This window comes from Hyperoodon ampullatus (assembly GCF_949752795.1).
Source record: "Hyperoodon ampullatus genome assembly, chromosome: 5".
NCBI lineage: Eukaryota > Metazoa > Chordata > Mammalia > Artiodactyla > Ziphiidae > Hyperoodon > Hyperoodon ampullatus.
This window is the reverse complement of record NC_136918.1, coordinates 145,874,269-145,894,676: the sequence shown is the minus strand read 5'-3', so window position 1 is coordinate 145,894,676 and position 20,408 is coordinate 145,874,269. Positions and strand designations below refer to the sequence as shown.

General features: G+C 64.1%; 1 protein-coding gene across 1 annotated transcript; it reads right to left on the bottom strand.

The window, feature by feature from the left end:
- Positions 1-939: 939 nt before the first annotated feature.
- On the bottom strand, positions 940-19,566 carry COL6A1 (collagen type VI alpha 1 chain; the record flags this gene model as incomplete). Its single annotated transcript, XM_079705310.1, has 34 exons — positions 940-2,326; positions 2,457-2,486; positions 3,238-3,418; positions 3,516-3,699; positions 3,836-3,945; positions 4,237-4,370; positions 4,631-4,639; positions 4,828-4,864; positions 5,451-5,486; positions 6,015-6,080; positions 6,276-6,338; positions 6,682-6,717; positions 6,839-6,889; positions 7,008-7,070; positions 7,774-7,836; positions 11,573-11,635; positions 13,514-13,576; positions 13,833-13,868; positions 13,956-14,009; positions 14,106-14,168; positions 15,201-15,263; positions 15,455-15,508; positions 15,808-15,852; positions 15,949-15,975; positions 16,168-16,194; positions 16,296-16,340; positions 16,893-16,946; positions 17,772-17,816; positions 17,894-17,914; positions 18,048-18,068; positions 18,165-18,293; positions 18,450-18,609; positions 19,143-19,343; positions 19,430-19,566. The coding sequence occupies 34 exons, from the start codon at positions 19,564-19,566 to the stop codon at positions 1,704-1,706; spliced, it is 2,994 nt and encodes a 997-aa protein (XP_079561436.1). The 3' UTR covers positions 940-1,703.
- Positions 19,567-20,408: the final 842 nt, after the last annotated feature.

Genomic DNA, 20,408 nt, shown 5'->3' with positions numbered 1-20,408 from the left:
AGTGGACACTTACCGCCAGCAGCTGTCGGGTTCCCATGGAACTGAGTGTGACATCAGGCAGGGGCTGAGCCCCTAGGGAGACTCCAGACCCCTCCTCTACACGGGTGCTGTTCCCCGCCGAGTCACGCGGGCCCCGCGGCCCGGCGCCCGGCTCTCATGGCCCCATTGCGTGAGGGGTTGGGGTGGGGTACCATCGCCCCGTGGGCGGCCCCACCCAAGGACACTAGCCAGGTCCCCCCCCCCGACTAGGCCCGCGCGGAGGCCCCACCCGCCTCTCCTGACCCCAATGCCAAAGGGCTTCGGACTCCTGCCCTCCTTCTTCAGCTGCAGCCCCTCCCACACCCCCCCAGCCCCCCACCCTTCCTGGGGGAGGCCCTCTTACTGCTGTGAATCTAGGCCCAAATCTGCCAACCCCTCCAGAAGGCCAGAGCTGGGTTTTTTGTTTTTTTTTTTTTGCGGTACGCGGGCCTCTCACTGTCGTGGCCTCTCCCGTTGCGGAGCACAGGCTCCGGACGCGCAGGCTCCGGACGCGCAGGCTCAGCGGCCATGGCTCACGGGCCCAGCCGCTCAGCGGCATGTGGGATCTTCCCGGACCGGGGCACGAACCCGTGTCCCCTGCATCGGCAGGTGGACTCTCAACCACTGCGCCACCAGGGAAGCCCCAGAGCTGGTTTTTGATGCCGGGATGCTGGCCCTTTTGGGGATTTATCTTGTTGGATCTGACTGGCTCTTCCAGCTGCCCTCCCCCACTGAATCCACTTCTGATTCTGCAGCCCAGGGTGTCAGGGCCCCTCCCAGCTCCTGCCCCAGACGTGGAAGAGCGGGGAGGCACCTCTACTGGCTCTGAGTGGGGTGCTCCAAGCACCTCTGAGTCCTCCTGTTGGTGCAAAGTGCAAACGCCGAGTGGGTTTAACTCCTCGGACAGATGACCGCGGAAAGGAGAGTGACAGCCTTTATTTAGAAAAGTCGCCGACATGGACACCGTTGAGAAAAAACACAGGAAGGAGTAAAAGTAAAACTAAAGTACCAGGAAGGCCTTCAGTAAAATGTAGAACCAATCACTTCCTTGAGGAAAAAGAACTTTGGCTTGTTTTTGATGAAACGCATTACTTTGCCTCTGGTGGCGGGGCGAGGCCTCTGCATTCTGGGCTGGGGATGGGGGGAGGATAGCACCTTTGCTCTGGGGTTTTTGGGACACAGGGTCGAGGAGTCGCGGTTTCTGCTGGTCGGGGGTGAGTGACAGGAGCCTCGGGAGGTGTCGGCTCACCAGGGCTCAGGCTCATCAGCGCGTGCGAGCTCCCTGGGAGACCTGACTTTAGGTGTGAGTGTTTCGTGAAGGATGCTGTAGGATCCGTGGCGCGGAAGTCAAGCTACGAGGGAGTGGGGGAGGGGAGGCGGTGACAGCTGACCCCAGGAAGGAAAGAGAAACCAGGCTTAGGGGTTCTGACTCGGGATTAGGGGACCCTGACAGGCAGCGTGAGGCAGGGCGGTTCAGGTGCAGGTTCAGGTGGGCGGCGGGAGGCGGCCGGCAGAGCCCAGGGTCAGGGGCGGCAACACCCCGCTCAGAGGGGCCGGCAAAACACAGAGCACTGAAATCATGGCCTTTCAAGCTTTTCCTTTAAAAAAAAACCTAGCTAGTCGGGTGGGTCAGGAACCTTCGGGTCCCCTTCTCACTTTCCGTCTCAGTGGCGGTGGCCCGGCTGCTAGTCCAACGCCACCTTCCTGGACACCGTCTGGTAGAAGACGCCACGCAGCAGTGCCTGGTAGCTGGGCACGCGGAACAGGTGGCGCTCACCGAAGGCCACGTCGTACTCGGCCGCCTTGCCGGTGACCAGGACGCGCACGTGGGGCTCGTTCACCTGGGGGCCCACCACCATCATGAAGATCTCGATGCCTGCCCGCTGAACCTCCTGCACGGCCTTCTCGATGGTGGCCGCCGTGGCGCCCTGCGAGTTGCCGTCGGAGAAGAGCAGCAGCCTCTTCTTGGCGGCGCCGGACGAGGCCTCGCGGTAGAAGCGGGTCACGTAGCCCAGGGCGTCGGTGACGTCGGTGGCATCATTGAAGAAGTCCATGGCGTCCAGGGCGCTGGCCAGCACGGTGTAGTTCTGCAGGAACTGCAGCGCCGTGCGCTCCGGCCGCTGCTGCCCGGTGCCGCTGTACTGCACCACCGCCACGCGCACCTCCTGGCCCGGGTCCGTCTGGCCCGCCGTCAGGAAGCGCTCAGCCAGCCGCTTGGCGAAGCGCTTGGAGGTGTCGAAGTTGTGGCTGCCCACGCTGGCCGAGCCGTCCAGCAGGATGGTGATGTCGGTCGGGGAGGAGAAGGTGACTGGGGGCAGGGGCGGCCGTGAGCACACACCGAGGCCCCGGAGAGCCTGGCCCCACCCGCCCTGTGGCCTCCGGACCCTCCTCACCTGGTGCCCCACCCCGAGAGCCCCTCCCCCTCCCCCGGTACTCACTTGGGCAGGTGTAATCTGGACATTTCTTGTCTGTAAAAGAGAAAAGCCCACAGCATGGACCCAGCGATCTCAGAGACCGCTGTTCCACCTGTAACTCCCCAACAAGAGGACACCTGGCATCTCCATGGAAGCACAGCTGACGCTCCTGGACAGCTGGCCCCTACACCCACCAGGAGGGGTGTCTTTTATTCAAGAGGGGGCCTTTGAGGGATGGAACGGTCCCCCAGGCACCAGCCCAGTGAGGCACCCCCCCTTCCCAGAATGGGGAAACCAAGGCTCAGAGAGAAGGGTGGTCTGCAGCTCAGACCCCGGGCCACGCTGTCCCTGGACGAGGCTGAGTACGTGCCCACCGGGAGGGCTAGGGCCCCGAGTCTGACCCCGCAGCTCTCTCTGGCTGCCGACCAGCTGTCTGCACCGTGGACTCAGCTCTGACCCTGGGCCAGGCCCGGATAGACATGGCAAGCATGTTCTTAGGTGGGCACCTCTGAGGGCCTCAGGCTCCAAGGCCAAGCACGGCTCGCACCTGGGGGTGCACCGAGCCTCAGACCCCAGTGCACACGTGTGCTCATGGCTCCAGGACAACGGGCGGGGGAGGCGGTGCAGCCCACACTCTGGGGGGCATGAGGGAGCCAGGCCACGGCCTCCTCGGGGAAGAGCGGGAAGCGGCTGGGGGGGCCGCAGGCTTGCTGCTGGCCGTGGGTGTGTGGCTCCCGTGGCCGGAGGTCACCGTGAGAGCAGAGCAGGACCACGTCTGGGCCGAGGGGGCCCTGCCCGCGCCCACCTATGCAGATCTGGGCGGTGACGTTCTTCAGGAAGCCGTCGTCCAGCAGCTCCGCGTAATTCTCCTTGACCAGAGAGATGCCCGGCCGCCCCTGGGGCGCCAGGCCTTGGCAGGAGATGACGTTGAGCTGGTCGGAGCCCGCGGATAAGCCGAACACATCCTTGATGCCCACGGAGACCACCTGGGGGGAGGGGCAGTGTTGGCGTGGCCCCCGGTGGGGACAGTCCCCCGAGCCCCAGGGCGCAAGGGTGGCAGCGCAGACACGGAGGCCGCCCCACCTGGATGTCAGGGCCGCAGAGCACGCTGAGGGGGATGGTGTCCCTTTGGGTGTCTGAGCGGCCGTCCGTGATGACCAGGGCGATGCGGTTGTTCTGGGTGGGTGGCAGCAGCCGGCTCCGGGTGTACTGCAGAGCCTCGCCTGTGAAGGTGCCTCCGCCCATCCACCGCAGCTTCTTGATGGCTCTGTGGGGCAACGGCACCGCCCTCAGTGGAGGTCAGGGGGCCAGGGGGCTGGGGGCAGGGCACGGGTCAGGGGGCCGGGGCAGGGCTGGGGGGCCGCTGGGGACCGTGTGTGGCCGGCTCCGAGCAGCGCACTCACTCCTTGAGGTCCTGGGCGTTTCTGATGTTGGGGTCCCTCAGGTCCACGTGCTCCTGCATCTGGTTGTGGCTGTACTGCACCACGCCCGCGTGCGACTGCCCAGGCTCAAACTGCACAGGGACAGAAGCCGCGGTCGGGGGCGGCCCCCACCAGGGGCCCCCGAGGCACCCATGCCCCTCCTGGGCCACCCTTCCACCCACCACCTGTCCCAGGCTGGACCAGCTCCCAGGCCCCCGGGCCCCCGGGGTGACCCTCACGCTCTGGTGGGCTGGGGGCTTCGGCTTTCGAGAAACAAAGCATCTGTCCCATGGCCCCCAGCACCCGGCCCTTCCACTCTGGTGTCAGGACAGACTCCTCCTGGGAAGCGCCGTCCTCGAGCAAGGCCAGGGTGGGCACCTCACCTTGACCAGCTCGTCCCTGCTCAGCCGGTCGATGACCTTGACGATGAAGTCCTTGGAGATCTCGAAGTTCTGCAGGCCGATGCTCTCAGAGCTGTCCAGCACGAAGAGGATGTCGATGGGGCCGCACTTGCACTCTGTGGGCGGGGGCGGGCTCAGCCTCGGGGCCCCTCCCAGGACCCCTTCCAGAGCAGGGCAGCCCCAAGGGGCAGGGCCTCGAGGACCCGGGGGCACTGGGGAGAACTCCCGTCCCCCCGTGCCTGCTTGTGTGAGTGACCGGGGAGAGGACGAGGTGGACCAGCACCCCAGGGCTGTGGGAGTGTGGACGAGGCGCTCCACCCCCCACGGGGTCCGTCCACTCGAGAGCTAAGAACACCAGGGGAAGAGCAACACTCACCACAGCAGGCTGGGAAGAGGAGAAAGAGGAAATTACACGGTCGTTTAGACTAAACCCTCCAGCCAGCCCTCCCCGGTCCGTCAGGACTTTCTCGTGGGTGGGCACACGCCTGCCCTCCTGCCTGCCTCACCCCGGCCAGCACTGTGGCAGGACATTCCTTCTAATTAGGACAGTTACTCAAAGGTGGAGATACTCACAGCACATTTTCATGATGATGTCCAAAATCTCGCACTCCTGGGGAGGGGATGAGACACTCCCATGAGACAGAACAGGCCCTTCTGTGACCCCTCCAGGGCTGCCCCAGGCTCTGGGGGTGAGGCCAGCCTTCCAGGTCCCCATCCCCTGGGACCACAGCTGGGCCCATAGAGGGGCTGCGCTGGGCAGGGTGTCTCCCTTCCCATGGTGTGCCCTGCTCTGCCTGTGAGGCCCCTGCCTGCAGGGCATGAGCACCTGATGTGGTCCCTGACATGTGGCCACGCGTCCCCCACCGTGGCCATCACATGTTCCTGTGGGGGCAAATACGTGTCTCCCCGTGGCCATAAGATGTCCACCCTGTGGCCATAATGTGCCCCCCCGGCTTCATATGTTCCCCTGTGGCCACCACGTGTCCCCCCAGTGGCTATCGCATGCTCCCCCACGGCCACCATGTGCCCCTATGGCGATCACATGTCTCCTGCGGCCATCACACCCCCACGGCCACCATGTGCCCCCCTGTGGCCACCACGTGTCCCCCCGCCGTCGCCATCACGGCTCCCCACCCTCACAGGATCCTGGGCCAGAGCAGTTGGCCCCCAAGGATGTTCACAGACACCCCACTTACGTCTGGCCCTGGTGGTCCCATGTGTCCTGGTGGTCCCTGTCAGAGAAAGGACAGGAGAGGGTGGACGCTGGGGCCCTGCCCGATTCCTGGGCTGCAGGTCTGACGGGAGCCCTCGGCTGACCCCACCTCCATTTAGGGCCCCCGAACACTAGGGGCAGCTGAGGCTTCTGCACGTTAAGGGCTGGGGGACCTGCTACCTCCGTCCGCTGGGCGACAACTGTCTAATGTGCCCTTTCCTGGTGGTCTGTGGGTGCTCACCGCCCGGGGCAGTGTCCCTGTGGGTCTAATGGTGCCACCTCGAGGGGCAGGGTGCCCAGCCTCACCCAGGCACTACCCTGGGCCCTGCCGTGCCCATCACGCCTCACCTGGAGACCCACCCTCCCCTTCTCTGCCCACCCCTGCCTGCTCAGCCCCCCACCCCGAAACTGCCCGTTCCCCCTCATCCTGCCTGCTGAAGCCCCGCCTCCCGAACCCTTCCCCAGAGCCTGGCTCCCAGGTTCCCGCCCCCACGCCCCAGCCTCTGCAGCCTCTGGGTGGGGCACCTGCCCGCACCCGCCGACGCACCTGGGGGCCTTCGGGGCCTCGGTAGCCCTTTGCTCCTTTGGCGCCTCGGGGAGAAATGTCATTGTTCTGGAAGGACAGCACAGTGTTGCAGGCACCGCCACGCGTGGCCAGAGCCCCTGGACCCCCTGCCACGAGCCTGCCCACCGCACCCTCGGCCCCGGACGCCCAGCCGCCCTCGGAGCCACCACAGCCCTCGGGTCCGGGCCCTGGAGGCCGAGGCCGACCCCGGATGTCACAGCGTGTGGCAGGCTCTGCACTCACGTCCTCTCCAGGGTCCCCGGCTTCTCCCTCGTCTCCCTTGAGGCCAGGATAGCCTTTGGTGCCCTGCAGGGGAGCACGTGGTTAGGGGGAGCCGGGCCCAGGGTCTGGGGTGGGTGCTGCGGGCCTGGGCTCCTGGGGAGGGCAGGGCTCTGGGGGGTGCGGTGGAGCCCTCGGCTCCTGAGGGGAGTGTCAGCAGGGGCACCCCACCCGGGGCCAGGCGGGGCTTCCAGAGACGGAGACGCAGGTGGGGGCGCCTTGGCGACAGCTGGGCTGCGGGGGGCAGTGCGTCTGCACGTGTGTGTGCCTCTGCACTCGTGTGTGTTTGCTCAGGCCAGGTGTGGGAGCGATGTGCTTGAACGTGCACGTGTGCTCCAGGGGCCGACAGAGCAGACGGGCGTGTACTCACATTTATCCCGGGAGGACCCCTGCTGCCCGGATAGCCCTGCAGGGAAGGCAGGACAGTCACGCCAGGCTCTGACATGGCGGGGGGCCACGAGGGGCAATCCCAGCCACGGAGCCCCTGTGTGCCCGACTGGCCAAAGGGGGTGTTGGGGAGCACTCACAGGGAAGCCGGGGAAGCCCTCGGTGCCGTTTCCGGGGGGGCCGTCTTCACCCTGGGAGAGCAGATCACGTCCAGTCACTGTGGGACTCGCCCAGGCCGACCGCTTCTGGACTCTGGGGTCCCAGGCAGCCCCCCTACCAGGGCTGTGCCCTGTGCCCTGCGTCACTCACCCTTTCGCCCATCAGCCCGGGGTCTCCGGGGGGTCCTGGGGGCCCTGAGGCTCCTCCGGGGCCCTAAGGAGGAGAAAATGAAGTGGACACCAGGCAGCGAGCCACACAGGCTCAGAGGCACAAGGCCTCTTGGAGGAAAGAGGGACAATTAAATAAAATAACACGTCTTCACGCAGCACAGAAACAACTAAAAGAAGGGTTTTTAAACCGGTGACCCTGGGGGGCCATGTAACCTTTGGGCCTTAGAGGCCACACCTGCCCAGTGGTCCACCCAGGGAGTGACCCGAGGAGGACGTGACCAGAACAGGGACAGAAACCCACGGGGTCACTGCAGGAAATTCAAACCTGAGAGCCCATCTGGCGGGGGTGGAGGAACCAGCAGATAGAGCTACAGGCGTGGCCAACGGGAGCACGCCAACAACGTGTTGAAAAACCGTTAAGGTTTGAGCTCATGATGAGAAAACCAACAAAAAACCCTTACCAAGTCAAATTTATAAGGCATAATATGCAAAGAAAGAAAAAAGACATTTGGAAAGAAATAAGCCAAACTGTTCATGTTGTTTATCTCTGGGTGGGTGTTTTAGATTTTTTGTAGTTTTCTTCATTTTCTAAATGTCCTAAGAGTCACATATACTGTGAGGTGAAATGAAACAGTTTTAACAGGTAAGGAGCCTGGGGGGATCTCCTAAGGAAGCGCTGGGTACGGGATGGGGTCTGGGTCCAGGGCTGGCCCCTCCTAGGATAGGGGGCAGGGAGGGCTCCTCACCTCGGTCCCTGGGGGCCCCTCGTCGCCACGGTATCCTTTCGGTCCAATGGGGCCAGCCTCACCCTGCAGAGAGCGGACACAGTCATTGGTCCCCCTCTGCCCCAGAGCAGCCCCCCAGGCCCCAGACCCCGCGCTTGCTGGCTGCTCCATCCCCGTTCCTCTCTGGAGGTGACCCCTGCATTCCCAGGTCCAGGCTCTCGGTCCCCTGAGCACTGCGCAGACGCCCCCAGCCAGGCCCCAGCGAGGAGGGCAAGCGTGTGTCACTCAGGGGGCTGCTGGCCTGCCTGCCCCCCTGGGCCCCACCAACAGGACCCTGGACTCAGAGGCCCGTCCCCTGGGCCCCGTCATGAGGCGGCACTTCTCGTGAGTTCTCTGCTGGCTGCCCTCCCGTCACAAATGTGCACGATGCCCGTTATCCGGCCAGGAGGCTGCTGCAGCGCTGCCGCCCCACACCGGGCAGGGGTCCGGCCGTGGCCACGGCTCGGGAGCTGGCGCGGTTGTGAGCCTCGGCCAGCGCCAGCAGCACGCTCCCTGCACGCTGGCCACGGGGCCACGGAGGCTCAGGGGGTCAGCCTGGGGCCCCGAGACCTGCCTCGGGGCAAGAAAAGCGGCACGTCCTGGTCCCGGGTAGCACCTCCTGGGAAACTGGGACTCAAGGGCCTGCCTAAGACACAGAAAGACCAAACTCGGGCGGAGCTCCTGCGGACAGCCGGCACCCTCGCGGGTGGGGGGGCCGCCCATCGCAGTGGGACGTGGGATCGGCGAGGCCTGACGGCTGGGCCCGCCACGGGACGACGGGACCCTGTCCTCTGTTTCTCCACTGCCTTTTCCTGGGATTTGGGAAAACACATTTCCCAGAACTCCCTGCATGGACCCTGGGGTCGGAGCCGGCCTCCTGCTGGGCCTGGAGTTGGTCGTGGTCCGTGGTGGGGTCGGGAGGGCGGGGCACAGAAGCCAGAGCCTGGAGGCCCGGAAGTCGAATGTCCAGGTGACCAAGCGCCTCCTTGGCCAGGAGCCACGGGCCGGGAGGGGACCGTCTCCGGTCGCTCACAGGCTGGGGGGACACAGGGCCCCCTCCCAAAGGGGCAGCCGCCCCCAGCAGCGCCCGGGGTCCCCACCGCCTGGGGTGGGGCCTCCCTCCCTCCCCACACTCTTGGTCATTTTTTCCTTTTCTTTGCAGTGACTATTATGACTGACAACTAGTGCTGCTGGGATGCTCCCACGAACCCCAGCGTCGGTTCCTGCTTTTAGAGTTTCGTGCCTTTAGAGTCTTGAATGACTTCCTGAAGGTGCCACAGGAAAGACCTGGGTCATCCGGGCAGCTTGTCCCGGCAGCACTGGCCAGGAGCAGTTACTGCTCCTTGGTTCCTGTCCAGGAAAGTCAGGGGCCCAGGCAGGGGCCCAGGAAGCCGCCCAGGCAGCAGGCCCAGCCCGGCCTGAGGCCACATGAGTTACCGTCGTGGGAACTGGGTGGGAATAGAAAGAGGAGGGGTGACCAGACCAGAAAGGGGCGCACGACGGAAGTGCATTTCAATCAGCGGGAAAGACTGCAGTCACGTGTGCTGTGCCAACAGGCTGGCCGTTCCCCGACAAAGCCAAGCAGGCCAAGCTCACCCCTCTTCCAGCCCCACAGTCTATACTCCAGACAAATCAAAGACGTAAGCAAAAAATACACTAAAAGGGGTGAGCGCATTTGTAAATCTTTGTAAACGAGCAGAACATCCTCAACCACAAGGTACCATAGACAAGGTCAGGACGCAGATGACAACTGACAAAATGTCTGCACCATGGATGGAGCCCCACGCCATCAACGTGGGAAACAGAGATACCGGTGGTAGATTAACAGCTGCCTCAACAGCCCAGCAGAGACTGTGCTTGGCCCGTAAACCCACGAACAGTCAGAGCAAGAGGGGAGAAAAAGCTCACATCAGGAGTCTGATCATAGCTCATCTTGGCAAAGGTGTGGGAGCCATCCTATTTTACACTCTCGGGGGAGTGTGAGTGGGGGCCAGAGAGAGAAGTAGATAGGATTATTTGGCAAATATCAACTCACACATACACCACTGGGGCTAAGAAAGTTTGCTAAGAACTTACATTCTGGACATAGCCTTGGAAGTTCTTCAGGATGGATGGATGGATGAATGGCTGGGTGGGTAGATGGATGGATGGACGGATGGATACACACATCCACAGATATGTGATAGATGAATAGACAGATGACAGATGGGTGGATGGACAGATAGATGCACGCATGTACATAGATGATGGATGGATGGATGGACAGATGGACAGATGAGCTGACTGAATGGCAGATGGATGTTGACATTTATTACAGTATTTTTCTTTATTTTTGGACATGCCATGCAGCTTGCGGGGTCTTATTTCCCCTACCAGGGATTGAACCCGGACCACAGCAGTGAAAGCCTGGCATCCTAACCGCTAGGCCACCAGGGGACTCCCTACAGTATTTTTCTGTAAAGCAAAATACTGCAGACAATCTCGTTACAGCCAACGGGGACGAGGAGAGGCACGAAGTAGACCCTTCCGAGGGCGCCGAGGAAGACCCGCCGCATCGCAGGTCAAGCGGCAGAGCCGGCCGATGCCCAGCCCGGCAGCACCCCGAATCGCAGGGGCCCTCAGGGGCTCGTGGACCCTGGGGCAGCCCTCACCCCACGGGAAGCGGCCGGCGGGGTCGAGGGCCTTGTGGGACCTACCTCTGCAGCCAGGCGTCCTCACCTCGCACATAGGTCAGCTTGCTACGTCCTCACTATGTGTGGTCTGTCTCCCTGCTGGATGGCCAGCACCCCCATAACAAGGACGGCACCAGGCTGTGTGTCCCCCCTTCCTGTGCTACCCCAGGGCCGGCTGGAGCTCGAGCAGGCCCTGCTGACCTCTGCCAGGATGCACTGGCCACCAGCGGTGTCCCTCTGGCCGAGGCCTGCCCAGTGCGGACTGCATCCCAAACTGCCTCGCCTCTGCGTGCATCCTGTCCCCACCCTCCACTCGTGGACACTTGTGGCCGGCCCCGGGCCGGGGTCTGGAGAAGATGGGCTGAGAGCAGCGGTGGGCATCATGCTCCCTGGGGAGGGTAGTCTCACCTGTGCCCCGCCCCCAGCCGCTCACAGCCTCCTGCCTGTCCCCCCCACCCTTCCACCCAGCCCGCTACTTCCTCAGGCCTCCACTGTCCTCCTCATCCCCAGCATGGCCTCTAGAAGGTCACATCCAGGAATTCTAGAACCTTCTGTGCACGAACACTCCCAAATCAGTTTCCAGCCAGATCTCACCTCTGGGCTCCAAACACTGAGAGAGGCTCACACACCCTGTCTCCAATGTGGGATGTCTCTGTCTGGGCTCAGTCTCCCGTGACCCCGCTCTACCAGGCCAGGGGGTCCCCAGGGTCCCCCGACTCCAGCACGCCCCTGCTGCTGCCCGCCCTGCCCCCGCATGCCCCAGCCCGGCCTCCAAGCCCGCTGCACTCCCCCAGCACCCGCTGAGCCAGGGCACCCCTCCTCACTCTGAGGGCAGAGCTGGGGGCAGCATGGGGCTCTGTGCACTCAGGGCTGCAGCCTGGCAGGCGCCCACCCTGAGACAGGGCTCCCCTGGGAGCACTGGGCCCAGCTCACCAATCTGCACCAGCCACCCTGGCCCCCCACCCGACCCCAGACATCCCAAGGTCTCCAGGCTATGCCGCTGCAGGAAGCACCCCAGGTCAGAAGAGAAAAGAGACCTCCCCCTAAATCTGTGAGCTGATCCAAACTGGCAGCAGCTCCCCCCGACCCCCGGCAGCCGGGCTTCCTACCGGGTCTCCGGGGACGCCAACGGGGCCTTCTCGTCCCTGGTCACCTTGGGGTCCAGCTTCGCCCTGGAGAGGAAAAGCCGCTGAGGTGGAGATGGAAGAGGGCAGCTGCCCCGGGTGGCCACCAGGCGAGGCCAGGGCCCGGCAGCTCCCACACAGCCAGGAAGGGCCGCTGTCTGCTGTGGGCCGGCCTCGGCCTTCCTTTTCACGCTTGTCCACGTGTTTCCCACAACGTGGCCACGTGCCTGGCCATCAGGTGACTTGTGCTTTCAAGGGGCCACGACAAGGGGCCAGCAGTCCCCCCGAGGCCGGGAGGCATCTCATCGTCCACCTGGCCTCGGGGCCCAGAGCTGTGTGGGGCTGACCATACCTCCCCTCCCGTTTGTCCAGGGCACCTCCTGGAGGCACAGCCTGGCCTTCAGTCCTGTTTCCTGACCTGAAGCACTGGGCTCGGAAAGGGGGTCAAAGCTCCATCGTCCCTGCTTTGCTGTCCTTCCCCACCCCTGCTTGGGGGTGCGTGGGGTTCTGGGGGACCCGGGTCAGAAAGACAAACCTCTCTCCCCCTGACCCTGGCCTTGGCTAAACTCATTCTCCCCATCGGGACGCCTTGGACACGCAGCTGGAGGAAAAGCATTTGCCCCTACGTCCGAGTGTCACCCCAGGGGGAGAGCGCAGCCTGGAGAGGTGTCCCGTGCTTGCGGACGGGGAGCGGCGTCGCCGCAGCTGAGGCTTGCGCTCAGCGTCCTTGTCTCCTAATCCCGGAGCCACAGGGTGAGGCCCGCTCTCCCCTCCAGCTGGGCAGAGTCTGACTCGGTGCCCATGCTCTGGGTCCCGCCAGCCTTTCCCGCTTAACCGCGTGGCAGAGGAAGCCCAGCGTGGCCCCTGATGGTGAAGCCGCTGGGCCTTAGAGGTGAGCGAGCAGCAGCCACTGAGCTGTTTCCAACATTCCTGCTCTTGAAGTTTTAACAAAGGGAAACTGTCCCCGGAAGAATGCAGGCTGCGTCTGCAAAACGTTTACGGAGCCCTGGGGGCCGGAGGGGCTCGCTGAGTCAGCTGCTAAATAAAGGCCAAGCTAAAGAATAATCGCGGCTGCTTCCCACTATCTATCTACCTTACGTTTGGAGTGGGAAGCAGCCGCAGAGCACAGGGAGATCAGCTTGGTGCTTTGTGACCGCCTGGAGGGGTGGGATGGGGAGGGTGGGAGGGAGGGAGACGCAGGAGGGAAGGGATGTGGGAACAGATGTATATGTATGACTGATTCACTTTGTTATAAAGCAGAAACTAGGGCTTCCCTGGTGGCGCAGTGGTTGAGAGTCCGCCTGCTGATGCAGGGGACACGGGTTCGTGCACTGGACTGGGAAGATCCCACATGCCGCGGAGCGGCTGGGCCCGTGAGCCATGGCCGCTGAGCCTGTGCGTCCGGGGCCTGTGCTCCGCAATGGGAGAGGCCACAACAGTGAGAGGCCTGCGTACCACACACACACACACAAAAAAAGCAGAAACTAATTAAAAAAAAAAAAAAGAATAATCGCAGCTCGGGGAAACCCTGTGGAGCCAGACGCAGGGCCAGCCGGAGTGAAGGTGGTAGCCACGCTGCAGAGAACGTGCTTACACGGCGTGTCTGGTGGCTGCTCCCTGGTCATCCGTTGTGAGTGGAGAAGCCGCACCCAGCTCACCTTGCCTCCCAGGCCCTGGAGGTGACCCGGGGCCACGCAGCTTGGAGGTCTGGGCGGGGCCCGGGGGCAGGAGCTGCTGCATTTCCCACACAAGAAGTGTGTGTCGGGAGGTATATTTGGGAAACAGGCGGCGAGGGCGTGGGTCGCCCACATCTAGGGGCCAGAGGGCCTTGGTGGCGTGTCCTGTGATTCTGATGGCCTGACCCTGGCCTGGCCCCGGTCTCTGCCCCCAGGGGATGGGGTCCCAGCTTTAGGAACAGTGACTTACCGGGTCTCCTCTCGGGCCCCGCGCACCTGAAGTCCCCCGTGGTCCTCTTTCCCCAGGGCCGCCCTGTGTGGAGGCAGCAGAGGGCGGTGAGGCTGCAGCCCTGACGGTGCAGGCTGGGGGCTCGAGGCCTGGGCACAGGGCCTGGCGCCCCAGCAGATGCCAGGACTGGCCGTCCCTCCATCTCACACCCCGTCCTTCAGAGACTGGGGTCCCACTGGCTCCAGCACGCTCTCCGGGGTCTGTCCACCTGAGACCACAGGGCTGGTCACACCATCCACGTCTGCCACTAAGTGGTGAGGCCCAGGGCACCTCCACTCACCCTCTCTCCGGGGGGTCCGTCTGGTCCCGCATTTCCCTGGGATTAAGAGGAATGAACACGAGTGTTGGTTTGCGTCGGGAACTCTGCTTGAGGCTCGGGCATCAGGAGGAGGAGGGCTCCTACCTCGTCGCCGGCTTCTCCCTTCTCTCCCAGGGGACCAGGCTCTCCGGGCTCACCCTGGGGACAACAGTGCAGACTGTTTGTCCTTGACCCTGAGGGCCCTCCCAGGGCCGGGGCCCACCCCGCTCTATGGGGGGCTGTGTGCATGCTCACCTCGTCTCCGGGGGGCCCCGTGTTCCCTGGCCTCCCAGGCTCCCCGTCTGCTCCAGGCTCACCCTGGAAAGATCCAAGGGTCAGCCTTCAGGAGGCCACGTCCAGCCGTCCTGGGGGCCAGTGACCCCACGCTGGCCCTGCTCACCCAGGCTTCAGGCCGCCGTCCCTGACTGACTGCAGGAGCCTCAGACGCAGAGGACCCTCCCCAGACACCCACATCTCTGCACAAAACCCGCCTCCTGGGTTCAAATGCCGCCCACCACAGGGGCCAGCCCGGCTCTCATGAGTGGAGGCCCACTGTGGCCAGGCTGGGGACCTCGGCCCACACTCCAGGACATGTGCGCTGCTAGGACGCGTTTGGGGCAGCGTTCGTGTTACTGCTCCAACTTTCCCAGCACTTCCTGTTGCTGAAAAAATACCAGCAACAGATTTGAATGAGACTCAAAACGTGAAGTCCTCATGCCTCACTGCTCCGCCCACTGCAGCATCAGCATCACCCTGTTTATTCTTTTTTTTTATTTTTTTTTATTTTTATTTTTTTGTGGTATGTGGGCCTCTCACTGTTGTGGCCTCTCCCATTGCGGAGCACAGGCTCCGGACGCACAGGCCCAGCGGCCATGGCTCACGGGCCCAGCCGCTCCGCGGCATGTGGGATCTTCCCAGACCGGGGCACGAACCCGTTTCCCCTGCATCGGCAGGCGGACTCTCAACCACTGCGCCACCAGGGAAGCCCCCTGTTTATTCTTGAGTTCAGATTTCCCGTGAGCAGATCGATTCTGGGCTGACCCGCGGGCTGCGGGCTACGTGGACGTTCCTGAGGTGACCAGAGAGGCCGAAGATGGACGAGCAGGGGCGGCTGGTGTGTTGGGGACAGGACGTGTCCGAGGCTGAGTGACCAGCACTCCCCGGGGCGGAGGGTCCCACCCCCAGCCCTGACGGCCCCAGGAAGGGCAGTGGCGAGGCCTCATCCCCCGTGGGCGGTGGGGCCTGGCCCCCAGACTAGAGGCGAGAACCTGCTTCCAGGAGGAATTTCTGCTCAATGCTCGGTGGGTCGTAAAGCCCCAGCCTGGCCTGCCGCGGGCTCGAGTCACTGACCTTCTCTCCTTTCAGTCCGAAGGCACCCGCGTCGCCCTTGGGCCCAAGGGGTCCTTGGAGGCCCTGGGGAGAGGACACAGAGTCAGATCACATTCTGAAACCGCAGCCACTGGGCTGCACACACGTGAGTGACAAGCCAGAAGGGCAGGTCTGCACGTGGTATGGCCCGTGTGACTTCTTAGTGTGTCAGCAGGAGGGCTGAGGCAGCTTTCACTCTTTCAGTCTTAAAATGTCGGTGAGAGAAAGCGACTTACATCGAATCCGGGCGAGCCCTTGCAGCCTGGCAGGCCAGGGTACCCCGTCTCCCCCTGCAAGGAGGAAGGCAGGTTTGGTGGTCAAGCCTTTCAGCTCTGGCTCACCCACCCCCTTCCCAAGAAAGCCCCACCCGGCAGAAGGAGCTCTGAGCTTGGCCAGGTGGCTTGGGGTCCACTGGGACCTGGGGCTTGGCAGGAAACGTCTCCTGCCTTTCATGTTGCCTCAGAGTTGCCCAGGGGTGGCCACACCTGAGACCCCTACCCACCCACCTTCCCTGGGGTGGCCAGCCTTGCCCACCATCCCTTCCTGAAACACGGGCCCCGCTTCCAGCCCTCCCCCAGCTGAGGGTGACCTTCATGCCGTCCACGCCATCCACGCCACGCTTCCCCTTCTCGCCCTGCAAAGTGCAAAAACCAAAGAAGGTCAGACCAAGGTCAGACCGCACCCCACAGGGAAGTGTCCCCACCGGCCGTGCCCCTCCGGCCACACTCACCTTGTAGCCCTTGGGTCCCCTGGAGCCCTGAGGAGACAGGAAGGAAGGGTGAGGGGCTTGGTCTCCCCATCGTGGGGCGAGGTCCCCAGGGAGGGCGCCTCCCCACCACCCAGCTCATCGCGGCCCAGCCACGCCGGGAACAGGCAGCACCGTCCCTGTCCAGAGTAGGGGGCCACTCTGTGCCCCGAGGGACACCCCCCAAAGTCTCATGTCACTCACCTTCTCCCCTCGGCTCCCTTTTTCTCCCTAGACAGCAAACAGAGGAGGGAAATGGGCTGTGAGGGGCGCCCCAGGCCCGATGCCCTGAGGCCCCAGGAAAGGCTGTGGTAGAGGAGGGGGAGACGCACCTTCATGCCCTGGTAGCCGACGGGTCCGAGGTCCCCAGGCCTTCCCTGCAACAGAGGAAGGGGTGCGTTAGACACCCCTGGGGGCAGGGGCAGCCCCCATCCAACTCGCTTACTCTCCACCCTACTCAGGCCCGGTCAGCTGGAGAGACCTGGCTGGCTGACCACTGACCTGTGTCTGAGAAGCGCCCTGCTATGAAGGCCTCACCGCCCCCTCCTGGGGTCTCTCAGCGGAGCTCCAGGGAGGCGGAGGTCCAGGGTGCCCCCAGGGCCACAGGGAGAGGGGAAACTGGCCGTGGCTGAGCAGAGGCCCTGGGACTTTGCTGGCTGCCCCCTGCCCCAGTCTTCTGAGAGCAGGTGGGCCTGTGGGGGCACCTGAGGGGCATGGGGAGTCTTCCTGGGCAGGGGGTGCTGGAAGGATGGCTATGCCGTGTGCGCCCTGGTCCTCGCCACCCACGGGGGCCGTGTCCTCTGAGGGTCAGGCCACATGGCGATGGTGCTCAGAAACCAGCCATCCTTCTGGAAGTTTCCCCAGCCTGGTTCCCTGGCCTCTGGCTTCTCAGCGCCCCCATCCCCCTTGGTCAGGGGCTCAGCACTCACGGGGTCTCCAGCGTCTCCTTTCTCTCCTGGGAGCCCTGGCTTCCCTCTTTCTCCCTGGAATACAGAGCAGATCAAGGTTAGAGGACAAATTTCATTTATTTCTAAAAAGCTGGTGAGAAGGACCCTCTACTTGCTAACAAAAAAGATCTAAAAAGCTATTCCATCTGGTCCCTAGTGTTAACGTGGTTTTCAGGCACCTTTCTCGTGGCCCATCCTGGGATCTGTGTGGTCAGGTCCACAGTCCCCTCCCACACACCCCACTGGGCCCAGGGGCTGCCCCGGCGCCGGCTGGAGTGACCCCTGAATCTTTTCTCTCCGCCTGTTCTTGCTGCTGTGCTGGGCTCCCAGGGGCGGGCGGGGTGGGTGGGGCGCAGAAGCCCCCCAGGGGAGGTAGCCATGTGGCTCCACGGCCACCGCACCTGACACTTTCTAGGAAAAGCCGGAAATCTGGACTTTCACGAGCAAGCTCCCTGGTTGTGAACACTGGGAACTAATGCTGTTCTCCAAAACCTCCGCACGAAGCAGTCCTGGCCTTGGGCCCATGTTTGCCCATCCCACGGGGGGCCCACCTCCAGGAGCGAAGCCACAGGGGTGGTCACTCCAGAAAGGCCGCTCCCTCCCCCATGGGGAAGAGGCCGGAGCGGCGGGCCCCACCCCACAGCAGCCCGTGGCCGCCGCATCGGCGTGGGGTCACGGCGCCTGGACTCTCTCCCGCGGCTGGGGCACCTGCTCAGCACAACAGGCAGGCGGTGAGCGCTCAGGACGGCTGCCTGGGGTCCAGCGCATCCCTAACGCCTGGGTGCCAGGCTGCAGGGACATTTCTCCCAGGCTTCCCCCCAACCCCAAGGAGGAAAGCACGGACAGGACGCGGCCACTCACCTCATACCCGGGGTCGCCCCGCAGCCCGGGAGGTCCTCTGGCGGGCTGCAAGACACAAGAGAACGGTGAGCGCGAGGCGGCAGAGCCGGGGTGGCCCGGGGCAGGGTGGGGGGCCCACTCACCTGGCACTCGAAGGAGCAGCACTGCGGAGGAAGGGACAGGGGACACGTCAGAGAGCCCAGGCACAGCCGCACCGGCCGCCCGTGCTCAGCCTGCTGGTGGAGAAACGGGCGCCGGGGATGCTATGGTGCGGGGCGGGGGGTAGGGGGGCCTTACCACTTGCTCCACGTTATTTTTCTGAAAAGTGAAAGAGAAAAGTCAAATTAATCTTCATTCCCAGGCACAGGAGCTCCTGCATCTTGGTCACGGCAGGGAGGGCGGGGCGGCGCTCACGATCATGTCCGTGACGGTGTCGATGGTCTGGCTGATGACTTCCTCCGCGTCACGGCTCTGCCCCCAGTCGGCTGCCGTGAAGTTGCGCCGGTACGTGTGGTCCGTGGCGATGATGCTCAGACGTGGCTCCTGGCGTGGATGCGACCAGAACAAGGGCGAACGTTGGTGACAGTGGGAGCGCCGGGCCCCTCCCCACCTCTGCTCCCCTGGAGCCCCCCGTCCCTCAGGCTGTGCCTGTACCCGCGCCCCCCACCCCGCCTAACGTAGGCCCGGCAGGGATCCTACCAGGTGGTCGGGCGTGATGGCCACAGAGAAGACTCTGATGCCCAGGTGCTTGGCCTCATTCACAGCGTCTTCCAGGCCCCCGCAGGGCTCCTTGTAGCCCTCCAGGGGGTGCCCGTCAGTCACCACGATCAGATACTTGTTCTCCTTCAGGTGGGAGCCCCTGCAGGAGGTGGGAGAGGTGAGACCACCCAGCCTGGCCCCCTCAGGCCAGGACTGACCCTGACAGCTCAGGGCCCCATTGGAACCGCAGAGCTGAGATCCCTAGACTGGAGGTAAGGGGTGGGGGCTAGAAACCCTGGAGGGAGACCCAGACCCAAGGCAGTGTTTCCTGTTTCTCTGTGTTGATCCGGCCATAAGTGGGATTATAGGAAAGGACATTAAAACAGAAAATAAAGTTCTGTGGGATCACATTTCAGGTCCCCTCTGCCTTCAGTAGTTGAGACGACAGTGGGCCGCTGGAAGGAAGGACAGGGGGGTGGAGAGCGACCTTGGCAGCACAGGGCAGGCTGGGCGGTGGTCGGCAGCACGACCCCCTCGGCCACTGGGACTGGTCCTGGGGACCTTGGGCACCAGAGCCTGGCCTGCCAGCGGGCAGCCCTGGAGTTTGGCCGACCAGGCTGCGATCAGGGAGGTGCAGCAGCCTCTGAGGGCCGCGGGGCCGCAGACGGGAGCTGGGTGGGCACGGGCGCTCACCCCACGAGCAGCTCCTCCAGCCCCTTCTTGATGGCACAGTCCGTGTAGGTGCCTTTGCCGAAGTACTTGACTGCGTCCACGCTGCTCTTGAGCACGTCACGGCCGCTGGGCATGCGCGTGAGCCCGCGGATGATCTCTACCTCGTCGCTGTAGTGCAGCGCGCCCGCGTTCCACACCAGGTTGCGGTCACAGCGGTAGTACCTGCGGGCCCCGCGGAGGTAAGCGGCCCTCCCCAGACCTAGGCCTGCTCCCCTACTGTGTCCATCCGAAGGCAGGATGGCCACCACGTTACAGGTGGACAGACGGCCGGTTCCGTCTCGCCCCAAGAGGGGGCCCCGGCCTGGGCTTCCCGAGCGGCCCTAAGACCCTGGGTCCTGGCGCCAGGGGCCACACAGGGCAGGGGCGGCCAGCTAGTGACCACCATGTCCCCGGCTCTCCAGGGCCTCAGACGAGGAGCTGTGTGCCGAGACCCTGCTCTAGGGCCACAGGGTTGGGGGCAGACCCTCCATGGACAGCAGTGGGGCCGCTGACGGTGGGCAGGGGAGGGACACTGGTGGGGACCCTTGGATCTGAGTGGCCTCCTCTCTCTGCCCTGGGCACCTCAGTCGATGGTCTCCGGGGGTGGCCAGGCCCCCAGCCCATCAGCAGACGGGTGACGGAGGCCCCTGTGGAGAACCAACGCCGACAGCGGGAAGAACCCCCCAGTTCACAGGCGGGAGAACTGAGGTGCAGGGCCAGAGCCCCCTGGAGCGGGACGATCGGCTGCAGGGCTGCCCTGGTGCCCCCTCCCCGAGGCACATCCACACCGGGGCCCTCCCTGGGCCTCATAAACCCGGGCATTTCGGGAGGCCTGGGGCTTCAGTCCCACAGTCCCTGCATTGGGCAGACCTGTCCTCTGTCCCTGCGGCCCCTTCTGGTGGGTGGGAGGCTTGGCGCCTGGGTCAGCTGCTCAGTGGGTGAGTGGGTCAGCAGGGACAGGGTGGGAGGAGGGGTGGGGCCTGTGCAGGTGAGGGAGGGGGAGAAGCCTGGTCTGAGCTGAGCCCCACCCCCACCCGCCGTGGCCCTGACCCGCCCCTCTGCAGGCGTGTCCTGTGCTCGGCCACACCCACTGCCCGGGGCTCCCCCGTGAGTGAGTGGATGCACGGATGGATGGAGCGTGATACCCCCAAACTCAGGACTGGGCTGGTGGCCCTTCCGACCAGGACACTGGACACGGGGGACACTGGGACCTCGGGTCCGGGGTGTGGGCTCTGACCGTCCCCTTGG